General features: G+C 40.2%; 1 protein-coding gene across 3 annotated transcripts in view; it reads left to right on the top strand.

Annotated features, from left to right (window-relative positions):
• LOC311262825 (radixin) overlaps nucleotides 1–22,951 on the top strand; it is a 44,969-nt gene extending 22,018 nt beyond the window's left edge. For all 3 annotated transcript variants that reach the window (XM_084362563.1, XM_084362564.1, XM_084362565.1), the window contains 13 exons: nucleotides 3,638–3,721; nucleotides 8,275–8,370; nucleotides 8,777–8,899; nucleotides 9,522–9,673; nucleotides 10,701–10,784; nucleotides 11,063–11,209; nucleotides 12,103–12,199; nucleotides 12,287–12,450; nucleotides 14,587–14,717; nucleotides 15,757–15,917; nucleotides 16,906–16,998; nucleotides 18,031–18,240; nucleotides 20,430–22,951. In XM_084362563.1, coding sequence (XP_084218689.1) covers nucleotides 3,638–3,721; nucleotides 8,275–8,370; nucleotides 8,777–8,899; nucleotides 9,522–9,673; nucleotides 10,701–10,784; nucleotides 11,063–11,209; nucleotides 12,103–12,199; nucleotides 12,287–12,450; nucleotides 14,587–14,717; nucleotides 15,757–15,917; nucleotides 16,906–16,998; nucleotides 18,031–18,240; nucleotides 20,430–20,594 — 1,707 coding nt within the window. In that variant the 3' untranslated portion in view covers nucleotides 20,595–22,951. The remainder of the gene's footprint in view (nucleotides 1–3,637; nucleotides 3,722–8,274; nucleotides 8,371–8,776; nucleotides 8,900–9,521; nucleotides 9,674–10,700; nucleotides 10,785–11,062; nucleotides 11,210–12,102; nucleotides 12,200–12,286; nucleotides 12,451–14,586; nucleotides 14,718–15,756; nucleotides 15,918–16,905; nucleotides 16,999–18,030; nucleotides 18,241–20,429) is intronic.
• Nucleotides 22,952–23,249: the final 298 nt, after the last annotated feature.

Here is a 23,249-nt window from a genome sequence, read left to right as displayed (position 1 = left end):
TGCCACTCCAAATATAAGAGCATGTGTCAAATGAGGTAGGAAATATTAAAAAGCTTTTATTATAGTCAGCGGCTGAATCATTTAAAGGTCAGGTGTTAGAGAGGCCACTCATTTTTCAACAACAGTCAATAGGAGGCAATGATGTGAACCAGATAACAACATACCAGGTGAAACAAATAGAAAATAATGAAACAATGAAATAAGAAGAGATGAGGTGAGGTGACATAAACTCACTCTTCCTGCTTTATCTGCAGCTGACTGAATGTGGAACACACACTTACAACCAAGTCCGTCTTCTTCTTCATAAGTAGACGTACGAGGACAGGCACACGTTAAAGCAAACAGGTTTAAATGGACACATGGACAGCATGAGTATCTTCAATCAATCATGACTTCCCTACAGTCATGTCATGGATTTATTTAATAAAGGAAGTTTGGTCAGAATCCCTCTCGATTCATCACTTACTTGATTGACAGAAAGTTAATCAGAGCTGCAGCTTTTAATCAGTTCATTGATTGTCAACTATTACATCGTTCGCCAACTATTTCAATAATCAATTAATTGGTTCGAGTTAATTTTAAGGAAGAAAAGTCTAAATTATCTGATTCCAGCCTCCTAAACGTGAATATAACACAAAATAAGACATTTGAGGACGTCATCTTGGTCTGTGGGAAACACTAATTGACATTTTATAGATCAAATAACTCGACAGATTAATCAACAATATTTGCAGCTTTAGAGACAATCAGATGGATAAGTGATTATCAAACAAATATATTTGCCATGTCCTTTGTCTGCAAGACATTAGTGTGTGTGTGTGTGTGTGCGTGTGTGTGTGTATGTGTGTCTACAGAAGGCATGGTTGGGGGTCGAGTGCCGTCGCTTTTGTCTGCAGAACATGCTTTGCGTGAGTGTGTGTGTGTGTTTGTGAGACAAAGAGAGAGAGAGGGAGGAAGACAAAGACAGATAGACAGATAACGCCTGAGGTGAACGGAGCGCATCAATCATTAGAAACCAGCAGTCAGAATATAGCAGACTTATAGATGGCTCAAGTGACCTGAAAACACACACACACACACACACACACACACACACACACACACACACACACACACACACACCCTACTGATGCAGCAGTTTTGTGCCTGAGGCAGGTTACACGCTGTAACTGTACCATTGTTGCCCTTTTCTCATCTGCTCTGGTTCTCTCTCTCTCTCTGTTTTTCTTTGGGTCTCTCGCTCTCCGTCAGGGTTACTCAAGGACAGTGTTGGTTTGCTTACTGCAGCACAGAACACCAGCCTAATGTATTACACCTGCAGTGGGATAGGATAATACACACACACACACACACACACACACACACTCAGATAAATGTGTGATTGCATACTTGTGTGTGTAGTTCAGTGCTCACGGTCAGACACTTCTTGCTGCAACATTATACACACAAACGCACACATGGATACACTCACACACACACGTCATTATTCTGTTCAAACTTATTTCTCTGTTAATGTTGTCAAAATTGAAGTTTCACAATCAACATGCAGGTCGATGTAGCATCAGTCCTGAATAAAGTTTCCAGATGCTCATGTGAATGTGAAGTCACACCTGACTGCACGCAACTCCCACAATCCCTTTCTGTACCGCCGTTATTCTTGCGACTGGATTGTTATTTTTCCACGGCACCTCACTGCCGCCTTCCCAGTGGCAATGAAACATTTACTTATTTTATCATCATGAATAATTCAAATCATGCACCTATTTTTGAGTTTAGCTTTTTGTTTTTGCACAGGATACAATCATCATCGGAAAACAGAAATGGAGTGCAGAGAGTAAAAACAGACCGGAGAAGAACTCGTTCATTACAGTATTCACACTATGAAAAATATATGTATGTAGATCATGTAACACAAACAGTCACAATGTTTGATGCTTTCATATAATCACAGCACCTTCACTAACATTAAGTTGGAGACCTACTTTACCTGTGCGCCACAAATAGATATCAGAGACACTAGCAAAGCAACAGAGTAGTTGAAATGAGCACAGCAGAAACATTAGAAAGGGTCGATCACCATGTCTATATGTCTTGAAACGTTACGGTTACAAGTGAAAATGACCTCAGAAATAACAAGTTTGCCAGTTCAGTATAACTACAAAACGCAAATCAACCACCACTGTGTCTGAACAGTAAAACCATAACAAAGCTTAACAAAAACCTATAGAAAAGATATGATTTTAACCAAATGAAATAAAAGAGTTTAACAATGAAGCCCAACATCTTATTAATAAAAGTGTTTGAAAAGGATTAAGAAAAGAGGAAAAACTGCAGATAAGTTTGGAAATAAGAATTATAAGAATATATATAAGAAAGCACACAGTATTTAGAAATAAGTATTCTAAATTGAGAAGAAGTTGAGTTTGTAATAGCAGCAGATGTTTGCGTTGATTTGAATAAGCTGTGATATTCATCTATAGCACTGGTTGATTCATCCTTTTATCCAATCACTCGTGACATGACTTGTGATAATATTTTGTCTCTCATCCACGTCCATTTGGACACCATTTATCGGCTTGCCTCAGAAACGACACATTCATCAAATGGTTGATCTGGTGCAAACTTCCACAGGGTTGAAGTGCAGATGGCTTGTGGAGCCTGAAGAGCCAATAGAACTGCTTCTTAGAGCAGAGGTCATTGTCTTTGTGTCTCTCTGCGCAGCCATCGTTCTTGTCTGTCATCTCACAGACAGTTCTTTTATATTAAACATGACTGCGTGGGAACTTATTTTTAGTAGGCTGGTGGAAATGCTCAGTAGAGTTCCTGCTAATTTTCCCTCATTAGAGTGAAGTGAAAGTGACTTCCTCTCTACTGCTTCCTGGCAGGAGCAGCAGTGTAAACAGCCGGGGCCTTACATGGACACTGGCAGTAACACAGAGTGTGTTTGTTTGTGTGTGTGTGTGTGTGTGTGTGAGGCATATTTATAGTCTGATCGGAGGACACACACACAGCTGGCACCGGCTGTCCCACAGGCAGAGGGCCACAGTTGGTCAGGCTGTACTTCTTCCCCATGTTTTGTTTATTTTATAAACCTTTCCTTCAGATTTTGTTTTGGAACTCTCACACTTTCACACTTTCTGAGTTTGTTTCATAATATTTCATACGTTTTGAGGGTTGTTGTTGTTGTAATTTCTACTTTTCATTTTTCCTTCTCCTACTTTAAAACAATGTTAACATCTTCATATTTGTTTCACCTTTTGTTTAACGTTTCTACTATTTCATTTCACACTTTATCTCCTGCTTTCACTTCAACATTCATTTCTTTTGAATGGCTATTTCATATTTTTTCACCCCCTCCATTCAAAGCCAGTGATCATGACTCAGATTCATTCTCAGTACAAAGCCCTAAAATGTCAGGATTCAGGTTTTCTCCAGTCAGCCTGTATAGTGTAAGTTCACTGGGTTCATTTAAAGTTAAACATTTTAAATATACATTTTTCACATAATCTCTGTTCAAATGCTGGAAATATGAGGTTATTTTACCAATGGATGAAGTTTAAACAGTGTAGCAGGAAAGAAGAACATTTTTAGTTGAATGATAAACCTAACTGATGTGTTATTTTCTTCTTCTCTGCAGATCAATGTGCGCGTCACCACCATGGACGCTGAGCTGGAGTTTGCCATCCAGCCCAACACAACAGGCAAACAGCTCTTTGACCAGGTAAGAGACACACATGTTCAGTTGTGAGGACAATACGTCCTACAGCAGCGAGAAGGGTCCAAAATATACGTCTGTCCCCGGACGGGAGGAGAGTCAGAATTCAACTTCACATTTGGTCTTTCACAGTGACCTCTGTGGCCTGTGGGAAGAATCACATTGTTTGTTGTATCCATTCTTAATGAAAAGCAATACCGAAAGTGAGTGCGTGTGCGTGCCAGTGGGTGCTGGGCCGGGTTTGGGTCGGTACTGGTTCTGTGCTAGGATGACACACAAAGTGCTCATTGTCTTGAACTGGCAGCTTTCAGGAGAGCGTGGATGTAAGTGCTGGGTGGATGGTGTGGGTCTGTGTGTGAATGTGTGTCTGGGAAGTGAAAGGGCAGCTTTCAGCATTGTTTCATGTCAGGCTGGAAGGTTTGTTGGGGTTGTGACGACACAGAGGAGGAAGACAGAACGAAAGAGAGAATCTTTGTTTTCTGTTTTTTTACTCGCTCTTGCTCTTTTGATTTTGTTCTGCTTTATAGTGCGAGATCAAGTCACAGAAGAGCTTTGATCCTGCACAGGACAGGATTCAGTCGCCTGAAAACACACCTGTCATCAGACTAAATCATCAGGTGTTGGTGAGGGGAGAGAGTGGCTATGTTTACTTTAGTAGACATATCAGTGTGCTTACATTTACCAACTAATGTGAGCCCAGTTTGCCATTATGCTGATGCTGAGGGTTAGCTGAATAAACTTGATGAAAACAGGTGGAACTTTACTAATAGTTTATCACAGCAAATACAAGTGATATCAATAATACCATCTTTAAATCTCTCACTGTGAAGGTAGCCTTGTGTTTTTTCATATTTGTGTTAGTGAGCCGGCTAACTTTACCACACCTTACCTAACGCTATTACTAACTACTGTTAAGGTAATTATGAAGCTTTAATGCTGATTGCAGCTCCTTAACATTTGTTAACTAATGTTAGAAAAGTAGTGCAGACCTTGATTTAATTATGAAAAGTTAATAGCATTACCAAAACAAGCTCAATTTCACCAGCAGCAGCACCTGCTCCCCTCACTGCCTCGGCTGTGTTTGTGTGTTTCTTTAAAATCATAATCACTGTAAATCAGAAACATAGAAAACAAGTCAGATCGAAGAACATGAGTTAGAACAATTTCCACCGAATAGTTAGCGGTATCTGTGTTGGAAGGGTTTTGTATTTTCTTTTGAATTGCCATATGATTGGTTATTTTAAATTTATATTAAGAAAAATTATTGGTTTTAAGTATAATTTTATGCCGTCACCCGCCGTCACCCACCACCCACCAGAACAAAGAAGAACCATTCACTAAATAAAGAGATTCTTTGAGGAACCATGAAGTCTTTTAAAGTAGCATTGTGGAACCACTACTTTTCTAAGAGTAGTAGCCATTCTGAAAAACCATCCAGGTGAGTGCTGGTTGCGTAGGTCATTAATCAAGTTAATTGACAGAGATTAATTTAAGTATCTTATCAAGCAAAAATACCAAATATTTGCAGGTTCTCACATCTCAAATGTGAAGATTTGTATGTAATAGATGGTGAGAAGGATTAGTTACACAGGCTTGACTTGAGGATAGGAGAGGAGAGCTGACAGGTGTAGAAGTAATGATGTAATGATAGAACTCAGTGGTGGATGACGGTGTGAAGTTTCATTTGTCCATCATCAACTAAAAATAGATGGAGATAAAATAGATACCCTCTCGATGTAAACGACACAGAATGATCACCAGCATGAGCAAAGCATACATGAAGCCAACGGATCCCAGCGGAACACATTACGTTTTTGGGAGCTTGTAGACCACAAGCTGACAAAGACGGACTGAATAAGGATCAACAGCCTCTGCTAATAACATTTCTTCAGCATGCACATGCACTGTTTTCTCCCTGTGGTCATTCAGCTGCAGAGTGTCGAGGTCACATACAGTCCAGGAGTGAAGGGTGAGCTGTGTGGTAATGAGTCATGGAAGAAGCCTTCAGTCGGTCCTGAAAGCTGTTCCATTTTTAAATGGTGCAGATTCACATGAATGAAGAGAGGGCGTCCATTGATAAAGAGGCTGTCCGGCTAAATATATCACCCCTAAGCTCTCTCTCTCTCTCTCTCTCTATCTCTCTCTCTCACACACACACACACTCACACACACACACACACACACACACACACACACACACACACACACACACACACACACAGATGAACACGCTTAGCGAGATAGGAAAGCTTTTTAATCAAACTAGCCCAAACACCAGAGTGTAAGCCTTCAGAGGCGTGAACACTTTGATGGATCAAAACCACACACACTTTTTTAAGTTGTCTGTATGAACACCACATTTCAGTCCCAGACAGCTTCATTCTTCTGTCCCTCTCATGTTGCCCGTCTTTCCTCTTCTCTCTTCCCGCAATCCCAAATCTGCATGCTGAGCTCTCAGCATCCGCATAGCTGTCTCTGCATACCGCATTCCCAGCCCCACTGGAGGCCCTGTGTGTGTGTGTGTGTGTGTGTGTGTGTGTGTGTGTGTGTGTGTGTGTGTGTGTGTGTGTGTGTGTGTGTGTGTGTGCACAACTGTGATTGGTTTTACAGTTACCATTGCACCAACGTGTTTTGGATAACTTGCCTTTCTTTATGCCTGTGATGATTTGATACACATGGGTTTTTAATGTGTTTATGTGAGCATGTCTTTCTGTGTCTGAGTGTGAGAGAGAGTTAATTATATGTTAGTGAGTGCCGTCGTATTGACTGTGTAAATCACATTAGAGTCTGAGTAAGCAACCGCATCCCCTCAGGGACTCTCTCTCTCTCTCTCTCTCTCTGTAAATGGGACGACAGTTTGTGAATGACAAAGTATGTGGGAACGTTTGAGAGAGTAGGGAGGGAGGACAGAGTTAGAAGTGAAGGGGAAAGAAGAGAGGGAACAGAAGAGGGAAAGAACAGTGAAGCTGGATGAGCACCATAAAACTGTTACCTTGCAGTTCTTACATCAGATGAGCTGTCCTGATGTTGTTACTCTGTTTGTATGTGGCTTCAATTTTTATGACAACATCAATTAATCATAGACAGTAAGTCTAAATTGAAATACACTCTAAAAGTAAGTGGACAACTGTATCCCAACAGGCTGTGACGACACATATCATGATATGACAACAGTGTTGTCAAGACTCATTACAGTAAAGTGATGTTAACTTACCAGACTGTTCTACTTCTTTTAAAACTTGTGTTTTCCCTTTTTGTCATTATATCCACATTACTGATGATTATTAATAAAAAAGCCTTAAATTCATGCTGTGATTGAACAAAGCTTGAAACTGGTGATTGAGACCATTAACTCATTATGAAACTGTTTCCTGAGGTAATAAATCAAGTGAGAAGAAGGGTCATTTCCTCATAGGCTAATATACAATCAGATATCTGTTTGAAACCAGTAGAGTCACCTCCTGCTGGCCATTAGAAAGACTGCAGGTTTACACATTTTGCATTGGTCCATATTTATACAGTTAATGCTGTGTCCTCATAATTGTATGTACATTTGGTGCTAAGCCTGTTTATAGCATCTAGTTGTATTTTAGACAATAGTGTTGGTGAAGACCCTCCTATGACAATGCTCCTCACACAAAGCCAGGTCCATCAAGCAATGTTTACTTTAACTGCCTGCACACAGAGTCCTGACTTACATCTTTGAGATGTGCTGGGACACTGACTGTGAGCCAGACCTCATCACCCATCATCAGTGGAGGACCTCACCTACGCTCTTGTGGCTGTATGTGAGGAAATCCCTGCAGCACAGGTTCAGAGATCTGGTGGAAGGTCTCTCCAGAGAAGTGGACGCTGTTATAGCAGCTGATTACAGTAATCAAGACCAATTTCATTATGATTATTCAACCAGGATTGACATCATAATGATAGTTGTAGTCGCTTTAATGCCGCTTATAAAACAGAATCATAAAAATGGATGACTAAATAATAAGTCATCAAAATAAAAGACGGATTATATCAGATGAGGTGCGGAGGAAGAATCCAGGAGTCTCACAGCCGGAGGAAAGACGCTGCTCTGCACTATGGGTGTAATGTTTGGCTGTCTTTATACTTTGTTCTGGCGTTCACATCCTTTTGGAGTACTAGATGTTCTCTTCCTTGTATTTGGTGTGACATTCAGCCTTTGACTGTGTGGAAAGCCAAAGACAATGGTCCTTAAAGTTCTGACATATGCAGAGTTTAATTAACAGTATTCCACAGCAGAAACTGTGATGCCTCGACGTAATTACTGTCAATAAACCAGTGAGATGATGCACAGCTTTTTTCTCCTCACGCCACAGAGGTATTGAGTGCGACCATTGTGGTTTACCTCAATGGATTGCTCATGATTATGTCTTCACAGGGTGTTAAATCAATGTGAAAAATGAAGTCTATGATTCATAAAGCTTGCCCATAGAGAGTTTGTGTTATAATTAATCATAAAACAAAGAAATGTTCTAACAAAGCTTTCTATATGAGCTCAATTGAAAGTCTGTTAAAGATCATCTGTGTGGTTTCAGGTGGTGAAGACGGTGGGTCTGAGGGAGGTGTGGTTCTTTGGCCTGCAGTACACAGACAGTAAAGGCTACGTCACATGGCTCAAACTCAATAAAAAGGTAAGAGACCCTAAACACAACCAGTCAAAGACTTTCTGCTCACTAGCTCATTTCCATTCATGTGTTCATGATATGTGCGGATAAATAAATTCCCATAACTTGAAAATATGAAAGTTTTGAAAGCCTGTAAATGATAAACACTCATCCTCCTGTGGTTTGGACTGTATCGTGCTAGAAAGCTGTGTGTGTATAATCTCACTTTAATGTTCAGTTTGGTACAAGCTTTAATCCTGAGTGTCTGAAACCAGCAGCAGCAAAACATGTTTATCTGCTCATGTCTCTGTAATCTTGTTTTAAATGAAGACACAGATTTTGATCACTTATTTATATGTTGACATACTGTAAGGTCATGTGAAGGGTAAGAGATAAAATGTGGCGTGTGTGTGTGCGTGTGTGTGTTGACCAGGTGACCCAGCAGGATGTGAAGAAGGAGAATCCTCTGCAGTTTAAGTTCAGAGCAAAGTTCTTCCCAGAGGATGTTTCTGAGGAGCTCATCCAGGAGATCACACAGAAACTCTTCTTCCTGCAGGTACTGTGCGACCGAGAGATCACTGAGCCTGCCAAGATATTCTGGTGGTTAGGTCGGCTAAAGTGACACTGCCACGAGGTTGACATATGGTGAAAACATATGGTGGGCTATGATTTACAACTTTGTGATCATGATTTTGGCCTCTGAGATGAAAATTTGGCAACTGCCGAGTAATAAAGCTGGCATTAAATTTGATGTGCAGTTTTACTTCCTGATTTATATCAAGATGTTGCCAATTGTAGACTGTAATGTATCAGACAAAGTTCTGCTTGTGTAGCATTCAATATTTGGGAACTTGTCTTCTTTTTCTAAATGAAGACAGCTAGAAAACTAATTATTTAATAATCTATTTGTTGACATGCATTTTCCCTTTTCTTTTCTTTTCTTTTCTTTTCTTTGTTAAATAAAAGAAAAGTGAAAATGTATTCCTGCTAGTCAAACAGCCAGCAGATTTTGACTAATGTCTAATGTCCAATATATTAAATATTCCACACATGCAGGCTGCTGCTTTATATATTTATCTCTGAGGTTAATTTCCACCAATCATCTCGGCAGGGAAACCCCCCGGAGTTCAAACTACAGACCACTACTGACCGTGTCTGTGTGTGTGTCCTCCTTGCAGGTGAAAGAGGCCATTCTGAATGATGAGAACTACTGTCCCCCAGAGACAGCTGTGCTGGTGGCCTCCTACGCTGTCCAGGCCAAGTACGGAGATTACAACAAAGACATTCACAAGCCTGGCTACCTGGCCTCTGACCGGCTACTGCCACAAAGGTACAGTACATATACATACAGTACACACTGTACTGCACTGTACTATACTATAGTATATCACTATATTATACTAACTTTATACTGATGTGGAAGCCACATTGTAGTCCATTAACTCCTGATTAGGGACACCCTGGACTCCTTATGGACATTTATACCAGGGTTATTGCCAAAAAAAATTAATGTACATTTTTATGCGTTCTTCAGTCAAAATCTAAGGTTTTTTTCACAAGTCATTACCTACTTTCCCTGACAAAACCTTTGACTAATGGCTCAAACAATCAGAACAACCCCGCAAGGTTCTCATGCAATGGAAACATTGTTCATTACTCCATTTAATAAGACAAATCTTAGATAAGACTCAGCAACAGGAGGTATTTTCTGCTCAGTGCATAGAAGCCTTTGGCTCAGCTATTAGTCATAAAGCTAATGTTATGCTTGCAGGATTCAAAGCCAATACCATTGTGTACTGTTGGCAAACAAGTAAATATCATTTCACAATATGTTTAACAACAAGACTACATAGCCAGCCATGTCACTGTCCCAAAATCAATATCAAGATGTTCTCAAACAAACGATTCACCATGTGACGGCCGGCCGCAGCCTGAAGTGGTGAGCTGGAGAGCGACTGGGACGTGAGATGATCGTGTTTGTTCAGAGGGACAGTGTAAGATAGTTATTGTGACAGCTTGTGTGTTACAGTCACCATCCTTTGCTGTTCGGAGGATGATGAACTGACACTCAGTGTTGTAAATGAGATATTCAGATAAAATACAGGATGAAGCACATGACTTAGAACAGTGACAGACAGTTTTACTGGAAATACTTCAGTAGCTCTATCGATATCCATACATCAGGAGTTAATCAGATTTGAGTATTCACCCAGATCATAGTATACTATACTATGTACAGCTGGAGAACCAACAGCAAACATGTCAATAATGGACAACTCTGCTCCTGAGCTACACTGGAAAACATTGTTTTCATGGTATTATGGGTTAAATCTATAACTCTCCTTGTTGTCCTGTAGAGTCCTGGAGCAACACAAGCTGACCAAGGAGCAATGGGAGGACAGAATACAGACCTGGCATGAGGAACACAGAAGCATGCTCAGGTACGTGTGTGTGTGTGTGTGTGTGTGTGTGTGTGTGTGTGTGTGTGTGTGTGTGTGTGTGTGTGTGTGTGTGTGTGTGTGTGTGTGAAACTCTATGTAAAGTAAGAGTTTGAGGATTATGATTTATGAAGACATAGACAGCTACATCTTTGTGTCTTGTGTGTTTAATATTGTTTTGATGTTCATTTGGGATTTTGTTTGTGTGTGTGTATGTGTGTGTGTGTGTGTGTGTGTGTGTGTGTGTGTGTGTGTGTGTGTGTGTGTGTGTGTGTGTGCAGAGAGGATGCGATGATGGAGTACCTGAAGATCGCGCAGGACCTGGAGATGTACGGAGTCAACTACTTTGAAATCAAAAACAAGAAGGGCACAGAGCTGTGGCTGGGCGTCGACGCCCTGGGACTCAACATCTACGAGCACGAAGACAAGTAACCAACCCACACACTTATATACACGCTCAATGGTGTCATTCTTAGAAAGTTACAAGGGTTACTTAGATTCATTCATTACAGTTTCAAACCTCATCAATATTAAATATTAATAAGTAACACAGTTTCGACTCAAAGCTTTGCAGGACTCTTTTCCAACATATTTGATCTGGTTTTCATCTTTGTACTGTATTCCTTTGTTTTGTTGTTCTTTGTTAAGCTTCTTTAAGTATTCAGAAAGGCACTCTATAAGTCCAATGTATTATTATTGTTATTATCATCATTAATAGAGAAAGAAAGCCCAAAAGTATGTTCTTGTTTCTGACCATATGCACTTGAGGCCAAGCAGATGTCTTGCTCTAGCTGATGTGATCAGCTCATTGAAACTGAAAACTGATGATAAAGAGGAAGAAAGTGAAACCACAAGAGAAGTTACTGTCAGTGACAGCATTAACGCCCACTCACACAGTTTATTTTAGGAAGAGTCACTGCTGCAGTCGGTTCACCAGTGCAGTTAAGAGATGATTAGATTGCAGTTGACTTTACTTTTTCTCTTATGAAATTATATGAAGTGGCAGCGCGTCTTTATCTGAAATTTCATGTTTTGAAATTACCATCATAAGCAACAAATTACCACATTTCATATGTCACATGCATCAAGTGTTGCACTTGTCAGTAGCTATACTACATCTAGTATAAGAATATGAACTGCAGGCTTACTGAGCTCCCTGATGACCTTGGATCGCATTTGTTTGACCACAGCGCCCTCTTTTGGTGTTACACAGCACAGCTGTTGAACAATGCAAAAAAACAAGTGATAAGTAAAGAAAAGCTACTAAATCATTCATCTTATTTTGAATCACCAATTGAAAATCTCCGCTCTGCTGCCTCAGGTTGTCACCAAAGATCGGCTTCCCCTGGAGTGAGATCAGAAATATTTCCTTCAACGACAAGAAGTTTGTCATCAAGCCCATCGACAAGAAAGCTCCAGTAAGTGTTGGTACGATGTGTGATTTATGATATTTTTTTAAAATATGTTTTTTATGCTGCCATGTCTGTCCTCTGTGTCTCCTCCAGGACTTTGTGTTCTACGCCCCTCGGTTGCGGATCAACAAGCGCATCCTGGCGTTGTGTATGGGGAACCATGAGCTGTACATGAGGAGGAGGAAGCCCGACACCATCGAGGTGCAGCAGATGAAGGCTCAGGCCAGAGAGGAGAAGCACCACAAACAGATGGAGAGGTACAGTACTCCCTGCTCTAATAAATCTATAGGTTGATATAAAAGCATCTTTCATGTATTCCTGCTGGAAAGCGGGCTTGTACATATTCTGTCTATTCTTAAATGGTTTTCAAGAACACACTGAGTATGGACCATTGTTATCTGAGAAAACAATGGTTTAGGAGCATACCCATTGATCATATTGTGATGCAGCTTCTGTTGTGTTTCAATAATTTTCTAAAATGAAACTGAATTCAGTTCAACAATGTCCTTCATCAGTCAGTAAACTATCCAGCATCACAGACGACTTAAGTGTATGATCAGGTGTGTGAGCAGTAAACTGGCAGTTTACAGTCATCCTGTTCTGTCATTTAGTTAATTACTCTCAGCAAGCTGTTAAAAATTAGTAAGCAAGCTAGTAATCTAGCCTTACATGTGAAATATTTATCAAATCAGCACGCAGCCCTGTGATTGACTGGTAACCTGTCAAAGGTGTACCACGCCTCTCGCCCGACGTCAGCTAGGATTGGTTCCAGCCTGACCATGCAGAGGACAAACCGTCATAGTTAATGAATGGGCAGAACTCAGTACACACCTGGATGACTGGAGTTTAATTTAGTGGCTAATTGAATCAGCGTTCAGAAGTGTTTTCTGCTGCCTGAATAACTCACAAGACATGGATGACGGCAAGTACAGTTATAGGCCATGCCCACCAGGAGCGTCCGACCGTGTAAACTTTGATTGATTGATTGATTGATTGATTGATTGATTGGATGGACTGATTGGTTTTATGTAGTAATATCAGACAGAAAAAGACAAAAAATTCCAAAGGATATTAATTTAAAGTGAAAACACAGATTTCCAACATGGTCCCAAGATGTTACAAGGAAAGAAAAAAGAAACACCAGAAATTCAAATAAAAACTAGACAGTGCAATCCTAAATTCCAAATATACATCACCACAATAAAAAATAATCCCCATAACCAAAACCATATCATAACCATATCACTGCAGCTTTCCTTGTTCAGTAAAAAAGTCCTTGCCTGATTTCCATAAGCCCCTCTGATAATTAACAACCTGTTGATGTGTATCTGAAGGCTGTTCCAAGACATTGCACCAGTGTAAAAAAAGGGAACTCCTGGCTGCATTATTCACTGGGACCCGCACTCGCGCTGGAGTCATAGTCACACGCTGAGTATGGACCATTGTTATCTGAGAACACAATGGTTTAGGAGCATACCCATTGATCATATTGTGATGCAGCTTCTGTTGTGTTAAGTTTGAGGGAATGCATTTAATAAGAACCATCTATCTTTACTTTGTATCACCTGCAGTTTGTTCCTGTCAAACCGCTGTATCAAGCACAACAGGCATAATCAAAATGACACCGTATCAGTGATGCCACAAGAAGTTTCTTAACAGAAAGGTCGAAAAGCCGTGTTCAGGAAACAGCACCCAGTGTGTGCTGCATGGTGATAAAAGTAAACAAATACAAACTGATCTGTGGCGTGGAGGGTCATTGATAAAGCTTTGTGAGCAGCAGGGGGCGTCGCTGCGTTGAAAACATCAAGCTCCTGTTCCACATGCCGGCTTGACTCTGGTAGAGCAGCAGCTGCTGTTTCATTGGAAAACAAACACAGCATGGTTTGTTTAACTGTCGGTAACAATAAGGGAAACTATATAGTAATGTAACAATAGTAGGTTGGGTAAGGTGGCTTGTTGTTTCACTTGATGGTAGGAAGTGCCACTCTCTATTGTCCAAAACCTTTTTTTTGTTATATATAAAATGAAAAAGTACAAAAACACACCAATGGAGTCAGATAGACGACTGAAGTCTCATTTAGTGAGTCTTACCTTGTACTTAATCAAGATGTGGAAACAGTCGAATGTAAATTGGAGATGTAATGTAAAATACTGCATACTACGTCATAATAATAATAATAATATCATATATTATTATTATATATATCATCATAATCATAAACACCTTCATATTACTCATCCAAGCCATGTATGTCCAGATATTTTGGGAGGATGAAGCTGCTAATATAAAATATATCTGAAATGATGTCACCAAAACCAAATACATGCACACCTAGAATTGTAACATGTTTACATAAAATAATTGCTGGCTGTTTCTGTGCTATTTTCTGCAGAGCGCAGCTGGAGAACGAGAAGAAGAAGCGCGAGCATGCGGAGAAGGAGAAGGAGCGGATAGAGCGAGAGAAGGACGAGCTGATCGAGAGGCTGAGGCAGATTGAAGAGCAGACACAGAGAGCTCAGAAAGGTACGACTCCACCGACATCAAGCACAGCACAGTGTGTGTTCCTGTGTGTCCACCTTTGTGTAGAGACAGTTGAGTTTTGGAAGAGAGGGAGGGTTTTTTGGACTTTCCGGCCATCAAATGTCTAGTTTGATTCATAGTTGTTTTGATTTATTATCTAATAATTGTTGAATTGTTTTTTTTGGTGGTGGAAACTGTAACTGTAAAATATATATATGTATATACAGTATGTGTGTGTGTGTGTGTGTGTGTGTGTGTGTGTGTGTGTGTGTGTATTTATTAAAAATTGAAGTGAAATAAAAGCTATTCAGGCATTAAAAACAATTTGGAAACCCCAAAGTGAATAAACCTGCACACTTACATTCCCTAATTTGCATTTTTCAACATTTCCCAAAGTTGAAAGGTCGTCTGTTCACCTTCTCTAAACAGCTCGGTGTGACGCTCACACACTACAGCTGGTTTACCAGGTGTCTGAGAGATGATTTAATATCTGTACTTATCTACTTGATTTAAAGATGTGTGGTGCTTATTCCACCAAGGCAGAATGCCCTGCAATGTTAAAAAAAAACATGAGAAATTATTTGTGTCTCTGACCTGTAATTTGGATCCGTTCCAAAATTTATGCTACACATTGCTACAAGTTTTATGAAAATGAGGTCTGCTTTTCCTTAATCCTTTTGACAAACACAGAAGTTGAACGGAAAACATGGGCCTACCTGTGATTACACCTGTCTACCACAAGGGGGTTGTTCATATTCATGGTCAAGAAGGTTTCTGGTTGAACTTTTGAAACACTTGATGAAACTGATAGATCTGATTCGATGTGTGTAAACTCACACAGAGCAGTGTGTGTGCACAGTTGATAGTGACGCTCAGGGAAATCATTCATTTATAAACTAACTTCAGCTTCAGGATGCCGAGGAGAAGAGGCAGCATTCTCATCTCTTTCATGTTGCGTTTGGTTGTGTTCCCTCACTGATCATGTAGTCACAACAGTTTCAGATGGTCTGTAACTCACATGTTTACATGTGTATGCTTGCAGAGCTGGAGGAGCAGACTCGTAAGGCGCTGGAGTTGGAGCAGGAGAGGAAGAGGGCAAAGGAGGAGGCAGAACGGCTGGAGAAGGAGAGGCAGGCGGCCGAGGAGGCCAAAGCATCGCTGGCTCAGCAGGCTGCCGACCAGATGAAGAACCAGGAACAGCTGGTACAGTACCTGCACTCACATCAGTCACAGCCACCGTCCCTAACTCCACATTTACTGGTTTAGTTGAGGTCAGGTTGCGACAACCAACATTCACCCTGCCATCAAAACATTAACTTTGTTTCTATTCAGCCTCAAATATAACAGAATGGAATCATTTATATTTTGGTAATTATTGAATAAGGAATTGTCAATTCAAGCAGCTTTATTATCCAACTAAATCTTTTTAAATCACAAGATACAAACCACACCACCTATTGATAATTCTACAGTTTACCATGCCAGTGTCAGAGAGCTGGGTTGGGATCAGTGAGTCCTCGTGCTCTGTGTGACAGAATCTGGATTTATTATGTTCCACTCATTTATCTAAGCACATACTACATATGAAGGATAGCAGGATATACAATGTGTAGTAACTCCTCAAAGAAAACTTATAGTAATACAATCAATTATTTTACTGAGAAATATGAGGTATGAGCCTGCAGGAATGCTAGTTTTGTTAAACCGGTGACTGTGTCGATCCTTTAATTATCAACAGGTGACTAAATTTTATCCCAAGAGTCAGACTCTAATCATGTATAAACATCTGACCTTTTAATCCCATCTATATGCTTAGTCTTCTCGTACTGCTCATTTATTTGTGACAAAATGTGCATTTTTAAATCACATTTAACACTGTTATATAGTAGTTATATGTAGTAAAAAAAAATGACGTTTTGCTAATATACATACAGTTTATTAAAGTGATAACCAGCAGTGTTATATTGATGTTGCTCTGGGTTTAGTCATATGGTAAATGTAGAGGTCTGTTCAAATCATAAATAATTAAATAAAGCACAGTTTATCAAGTTCATCTAATAAGTTACTAGCTCTGTTTCATATTACCGTACTGTAAAGTGCAGATACCTTTGTGTTTTGGGACTGTTGGTTTGACACCACACTGACCTCAGTTTTGTAACTTCTTACCAACACGTGTTGTCTTCGTTGACAGGCTGCTGAGTTAGCAGAGTTCACCGCCAAAATCGCTCTGCTTGAGGAGGCCAAGAGGAAAAAAGAAGATGAAGCAACAGAATGGCAACACAAAGTAATGTTACCCCTGTAATTAAAAAGCTGGATCTGGAAAATGTACTTTTATTATACAGACAGAAAAAAACCTCTCACCCTCAGTTAACAGTGACATGGAAGTGCAGTGCAGAGGAAACTGGTCCCATAAGCTAGTGAAAAAGGGAAGAATGCAGATGAACACAACACTGGACAGATAATAATATCATGTGCACGTGTTGTAGTTTTACATTTTCAGAAACATTGGTGATCTGCAGCATAGTCGTTAGCTTTTCTTTCCATTTTTCTCTGCTGCCTTCCTATAAGCTGAGCTGCCCTCACCACCAGAGGACCCTGTTTACTGTAATGTCCTCTGGGAGCTCCAAACAATGTTTGGATGGCTGGGAAACAAAAAAATTGAAATTATGTAAAAGAAAAAAAATATTCTTGGCCTTTTCTCTCCCAGGATTGAGGTGTTCATACGTGAAACAGTCAATTGTCAATTTGAATTAGTCTCTTTGAAAGTGCTTCCTGTTTTTCTAGTCATTCTGTGCATCAGAGATGATAACTGAGGTGTTGTGCGACAAGGAAAATCCCTTGAATATCCAGCTGAGATGCTTTTAATAAAGCATGTAGGCAAATAGGAAGTACGTCAGTTATTCAGTGCTTGTTTGCACTGAATATTATCATGAAGCAGACAGCAGAGTTTGCTCTCGCTGATGTGAGAATGTGTCAGTGGACGACTCGAGGTGAGACTTCCTCCTGCTCATGACGGTCATTGAAGCTTCAATGGCAAAATAAGGGAGGAAGCAGGAAAGAGACTTAAAATGTAGATCTTTTTGTTACCTGACAATGAAACAAAGCATGGAGGTGGTTCAAGAAAATTAAAAAAAAATAGGATACATGCAATTATATTCTTGTATGATAAAAGCTGTGACACAGTTCAGACCAAAATGAGGGAAAGTGCTCTCACTGCTTGAGATATGTATCTGCATCTTTCCATATCTCTCTATATTAACATCTGTAGGCTCTCTGTGTCGGTTTCTCTCTATAAATACAAGTGTCTTGTTACCAGGCTCTGGCAGCACAAGACGACCTGGAGAAGACCAGGGAGGAGCTGAAGACGGCCATGACGTCTCCGCCGGCCCCAGAACACGACGAGCACGATGAAACGAGCGCCGAGGCGAGCGCCGAGCTGCTCAGCGAGGGCGTCACCAGCCACCGCAGTGAAGAGGAACGCATCACCGAGGCGCAGAAGAACGAACGTGTCAAGAAGCAACTACAGGTAGAAAATAACTCTTCAACTATAGTGTTATGTATTTGTAAAGAAAACACGTTTCTACAAGAGCCCACACGTGACAAGCCATTTAAATCTTGATTCTGTTTAAGTAAGGATGACGTGTTCGAGGAGCCTGATTTCTGGGCATGCTCAGACAGAAAAACAAAAGGAGTACAAAACGATGTATGTTGCATGGAGAAAATACAGTTAACTTTCACACGTTGTACCTGTTCATAAAAATCTAGTACCCTGTGTTTCCACAGAAATCTATTAGAATGAAATGAATGTTTCAGACAGAATCACGTGTTTGCCTCCTAAAGTGGCCACAGAACAACAAAAGCCCTGGCTAGCAGACATGACCTCACTTTAGGAGGATCACGAAGTTGCAATATGTAGATTGGACAAGAACAAGACGCATCACAAACCATTTTCAGTGTTTTGCAAAAGTGGAAACAACAACTTCATCATTTTCAGTAAGTAAAGGGAAGAAGTGCTGCACCACATGCTGTCGGCCTCCAGTGACGCAACTTTTAACATTTCTCAAAACATGCAATCATAAAAAACATAAGATGTGTTTGGGTTTTCTTTAACTCAGCCACAGTCTTATACTGTGTGACATGGCTTCACTTCCATAGTCTGACCAACTATACAACCTGAATGTTACTGCTGAGTGCTGGAGGACAATCACATCAGTTACTGAGACACACATGGTGTAGTGAAATTATTTTCTCATGAAGCTACTGGGAAAGCTGCATATGGAACTTGTAATAACACGACCTCCGACATGGAAGTTGCAACTCTTTGTCAGAAACTTGGGCAAGATCCACCAAGCCCAACTTCACCGACATAAACACAGATGACATCACATCAGTATGGCGCCACACTTGGTTAACAATTGCCTTTTACCTTTTCATCACTTTTTACTTAACTATGTGAGACGTGTTGTCACAACAGCTTTGTAGATGCCAGTTTCACTTCCACTCAGTTGATTTTATGCTTGATAGAAGTCTTTGCGAGCATGAGGAGGGAACCTACTCCTCATGACTCTCTTTAAGTGCTCTAACCTGTTAAATCAACTGCTGAAGTTGCCTGTGAAGTTCATAGAATTTCCATACAAACATTTGCTGCAGGCGTCCATGTTTTCCTAAGCAAATACACTAGGACGCATTTACTGTAGATTGGAAGTGGAGAGTACCGACTTGGAAATACGACTTCCAAAATGCAAATATGATATATTGTTGCATGGAGAACATGTAACACTTACGTTATCCAATTGTTTGATTATTTTTAGTTGGTAAGACTTATAAGACAAAACATAACAAGACCGTGATGAAAGCGATGGTGCTGTTGAATCACTGTATAATGTATAATTCAATATATAATATATTTAATATATAATTCAATAACAATTGTTGGAATAACTGTATTCAGACATGAAGTGATGCTGTCACAATGACTCACTTGTTGACTCACAAGTTTGTATTTGTAACACCAACAGTGAAACAGTCCATTGCATTAACAGTCAGTTTGAGTATTTTATACGTAATCTTGCATACATTTGGCAGATCATGACAAACACTTGAATACCAAAAATGATTATTTTAAATATTGATTTCAGGCAAATTACATAGCATCAGGAAGGAACTCGTTTGTCAGCCTATGCTCCTCACACATCACACACCATCCCCCATCTGTCCATCAGATGTCACTGGTCCAATTTTGACAAAAATAAGTATCTTAAGATTAGCTAGAAGTCCAAATGAGTACAGTTACATGTCTCAGACAATACTGCAGCCACTTCCCAGGATTGTTTCTACTTGGTGCTGTGCCACAGTGTTTAAATATTACTTTTGATGGCCTTACAGGGGAGCTATAACACAATTTAACATTATATTAAACTGTTAGAACATTTACTGATTGGTTAAATTAACCATGCAGGGCTGTAACTAATGATTATTTCATTGTTGATGAATCTGTTGATTATTTTCACAATTAATCGAGTAGTTGTTTGGCTTTTGTGAAACCAAACACTGACTGACATTGTGAAAAATGTCAGTCAGTGTTTTTCACAGCCCAAGATGACGTCCTCAAATGTTTTCATACACCATGAAAGCATCTTGGCCCAATGGTGCAACTCTGACAAATTATGTTGCTATCTCTCATCATCCCTCTCTCTGTCTGTGTTCTCCATCCAGGCTCTGAGTTCAGAGTTGGCCGAGGCTCGGGATGAGACTAAGAAGACGCAGAACGACATGCTTCATGCCGAGAACGTCAGGGCAGGCAGAGACAAGTACAAAACCCTGCGCCAGATCCGCCAGGGCAACACCAAGCAGCGCATTGATGAGTTTGAGTCCATGTGAGCCGGGAAGAAGGGTGGACGCGACGATGAAAAGAGACAGTTTGTCTCGTTGCCATGTCAACGCCTCACTTTCCCTGTAAAGCCCAAAACCTGCTGCCACCCCAGGAACTCCTGCTTATTTTTCTACCCAGGAGAAAGACCGGCTAACGGGCTTTGTAGCTTCAGCCTCGCCAAAGCTCTGCCCAGCAGCGTTTGGCCAATCACACTGCTACCTGCTTTTTAGAGCTCCGCCCCCACCCCGACCAGGCACGCGTCTTTTATTCTGACAGAAAAATAGCAAGCAACATATCCTGTCAACCATGGACCTGTCCCCTCTACAATACTGACAGTTTAACGCTTGCATGTATGATAATTAAACAACAGGACTGTTAGACAACATGAGAGACTGGACTGCATTGGTTGATATCGTGCTTTTATGCAACAAAATGAAATGGCCATCTGTAGCTTGTTAATGTTGCTGGCACGCTTGTCTGTAAAGCTTTAATATCTGTACCTTACCTTTACTTCTTTTGTCATCAGTTGAACAATTTAAATCATTTGTTTAAAAAAACGCCTTATTTGTCTCATTTCCTTTCTGTCTAGTATCACTATTTGTCATTTTGTGTTGGGAAAGTTAGAAGTGTTCTGCTGTCAGAGATCTGTTGATGTTGCACCATCTAACTTCTCCTCTTGAATGGCACTCTGAGAGTTGTGAGCAAGCAGATATGCAAACTAAATTAGCTGGTTTTACATTCTTCTTGTGCTGGCATTCTCCATCCATTGAGACATTTGTTCAAATATGTATTTTGGCCCACAATAAAGAATGAATTTATATTTCCAACTACGCAGCTACAGAATGATCTTGAGGGGCCGGACTGAGGCTGGAGCCGGTAGAGCCGACTGTACCTGCATCTGATCCTGACACACACTGTTATTAAATTAGGGATGCACTGTATGGACTTCTTCAGCCTCATGGACAGTACTGATAACCAAAAATAATTTCACATTTTTGTATTTTAAAAATAAGTTAATAACCTGTAGTTGATGCACCCCTGAGGGTAAAAAGGCTCAGATGTAACGGACAAAGATGGATGATTTATCATTCACAGCTCGAATAACATTTATTGTCTTAATCTCAGACTTTTTCCATTGCAACTGTTACAATTGTGTTGTCTTCTTCTGAACTTGAGAAACAACGCTCACTCCAGCGATGACGTGTGGCTCCTGTCTACATTGCGTGGCTCTACACAGGTGCAGCAGCTCTACGTCATGAACACATCAACAGCATTGTTGTTCTTCTTCTCTGTGTTTATTGGCAGCTGGCAAACCACCTTTAAAGTCAGCTAAAGTAGTTTGGCTTTGTATTATCGGTTCTATTTATCTGCTATAATTTCATTATCTGCTGATAACCAATAATGTAAATTTTCCATTATCGGGCCGATAATTTATCCATCAGATATATATCGTGCATCCCTATATAAAATTCAATGAAATCTTGAATTTGTTGCAGAAATCCAGTTTGTCTGGCATAACCTCAACATTGTTCGAACTGACAAAGACAAAACTAACGCGGGGATGAGGTACAGGTGGAGTGAAGCGGAGAAACACAGGTGAGGAAAATGAACAGAAAAGCACCAGAAACAGGGAAGGAGATAGGGTGGAAAAGCAGAGAAACACTGGAAAGAGGGAAGGCAGACTGTTGAGGACCACAACACAGGAGGGAAAACACAACAAAAAGGCAAAAGACAATACGAAACCAGAAAACACACACACACAAAATGAAACCAAAATGACAGGACCATGAAAGTTAACATCAGAATCTGATCCATTTCCTCTAGTGATGTCACTCAGGAGTTGAGTTGCATTGTGGGTAATGTAGGCTCCAGGTTTTTTTTTAAAAAGGAGAATGTTTGGAATAAAAAGGTGAGATCTCTGGTTCTCAGTATTGTTTTTAAACTGTCCATAATGAGTCCAACAGTACTGCAGGAGAGACATGTTAGACCAGTGGACAATGCAACCTCAAACCACTTATGTCATCACTGGAGGCAGTTTATCAGATGACATGCAGCTTCCTCTGGAGCAACAAAAGGCTTTAAACTACTTTTTTACACAGATGCAGTGGCATCAAATCCTGTAAACACGCTTAAATGTGGAAAATTGGTGGAGTTACCCTTTAACAACATACTGAAGTATTTGTCATTAACATGACAAGATATTAACAAATGATTACGTTCCATCACTTGCTGATTTAACTAAATACAGTCACTCTTCACTGCTACCAGAAGAATCTTTAAAATAACAACAAGAACAAACCTCTTCACCGATTATTATTGTCAGTGAAGATAACACGATTTCTTGGTGTAACTAGAAAAGAACATTACAAAACAACATTTGCTATGTGAAGTTTGCGTTTTGTATTATGTTTTGTAGTATTCATGCATAAAATCTTCTGGTTATGCAGATTTCTATGGAGACAATTGTGGTCTGTTAAAGAAATGGTATATTGCATTTATTAAAGGTGCAGCACGCAATTCTGGAGAAAGATAGTTGATTGTTGAGTCTCATTCCTACGTCTACCTTTGACGACCCCGGGAGTCAGTGATTGGTTGTTGGTGTTTTGTCTGAACACCCAAAGCATTGGTGGTTGACAATCTAGAAACGATCAATAAACTAACAT

This window comes from Pagrus pagrus, assembly GCF_965226575.1.
Source record: "Pagrus pagrus genome assembly, chromosome: 9".
Taxonomy (NCBI): Eukaryota; Metazoa; Chordata; class Actinopteri; order Spariformes; family Sparidae; genus Pagrus; species Pagrus pagrus.
The sequence above is the reverse complement of the archived record's forward strand: the minus strand, read 5'-3'. Positions and strand labels throughout refer to the sequence as shown.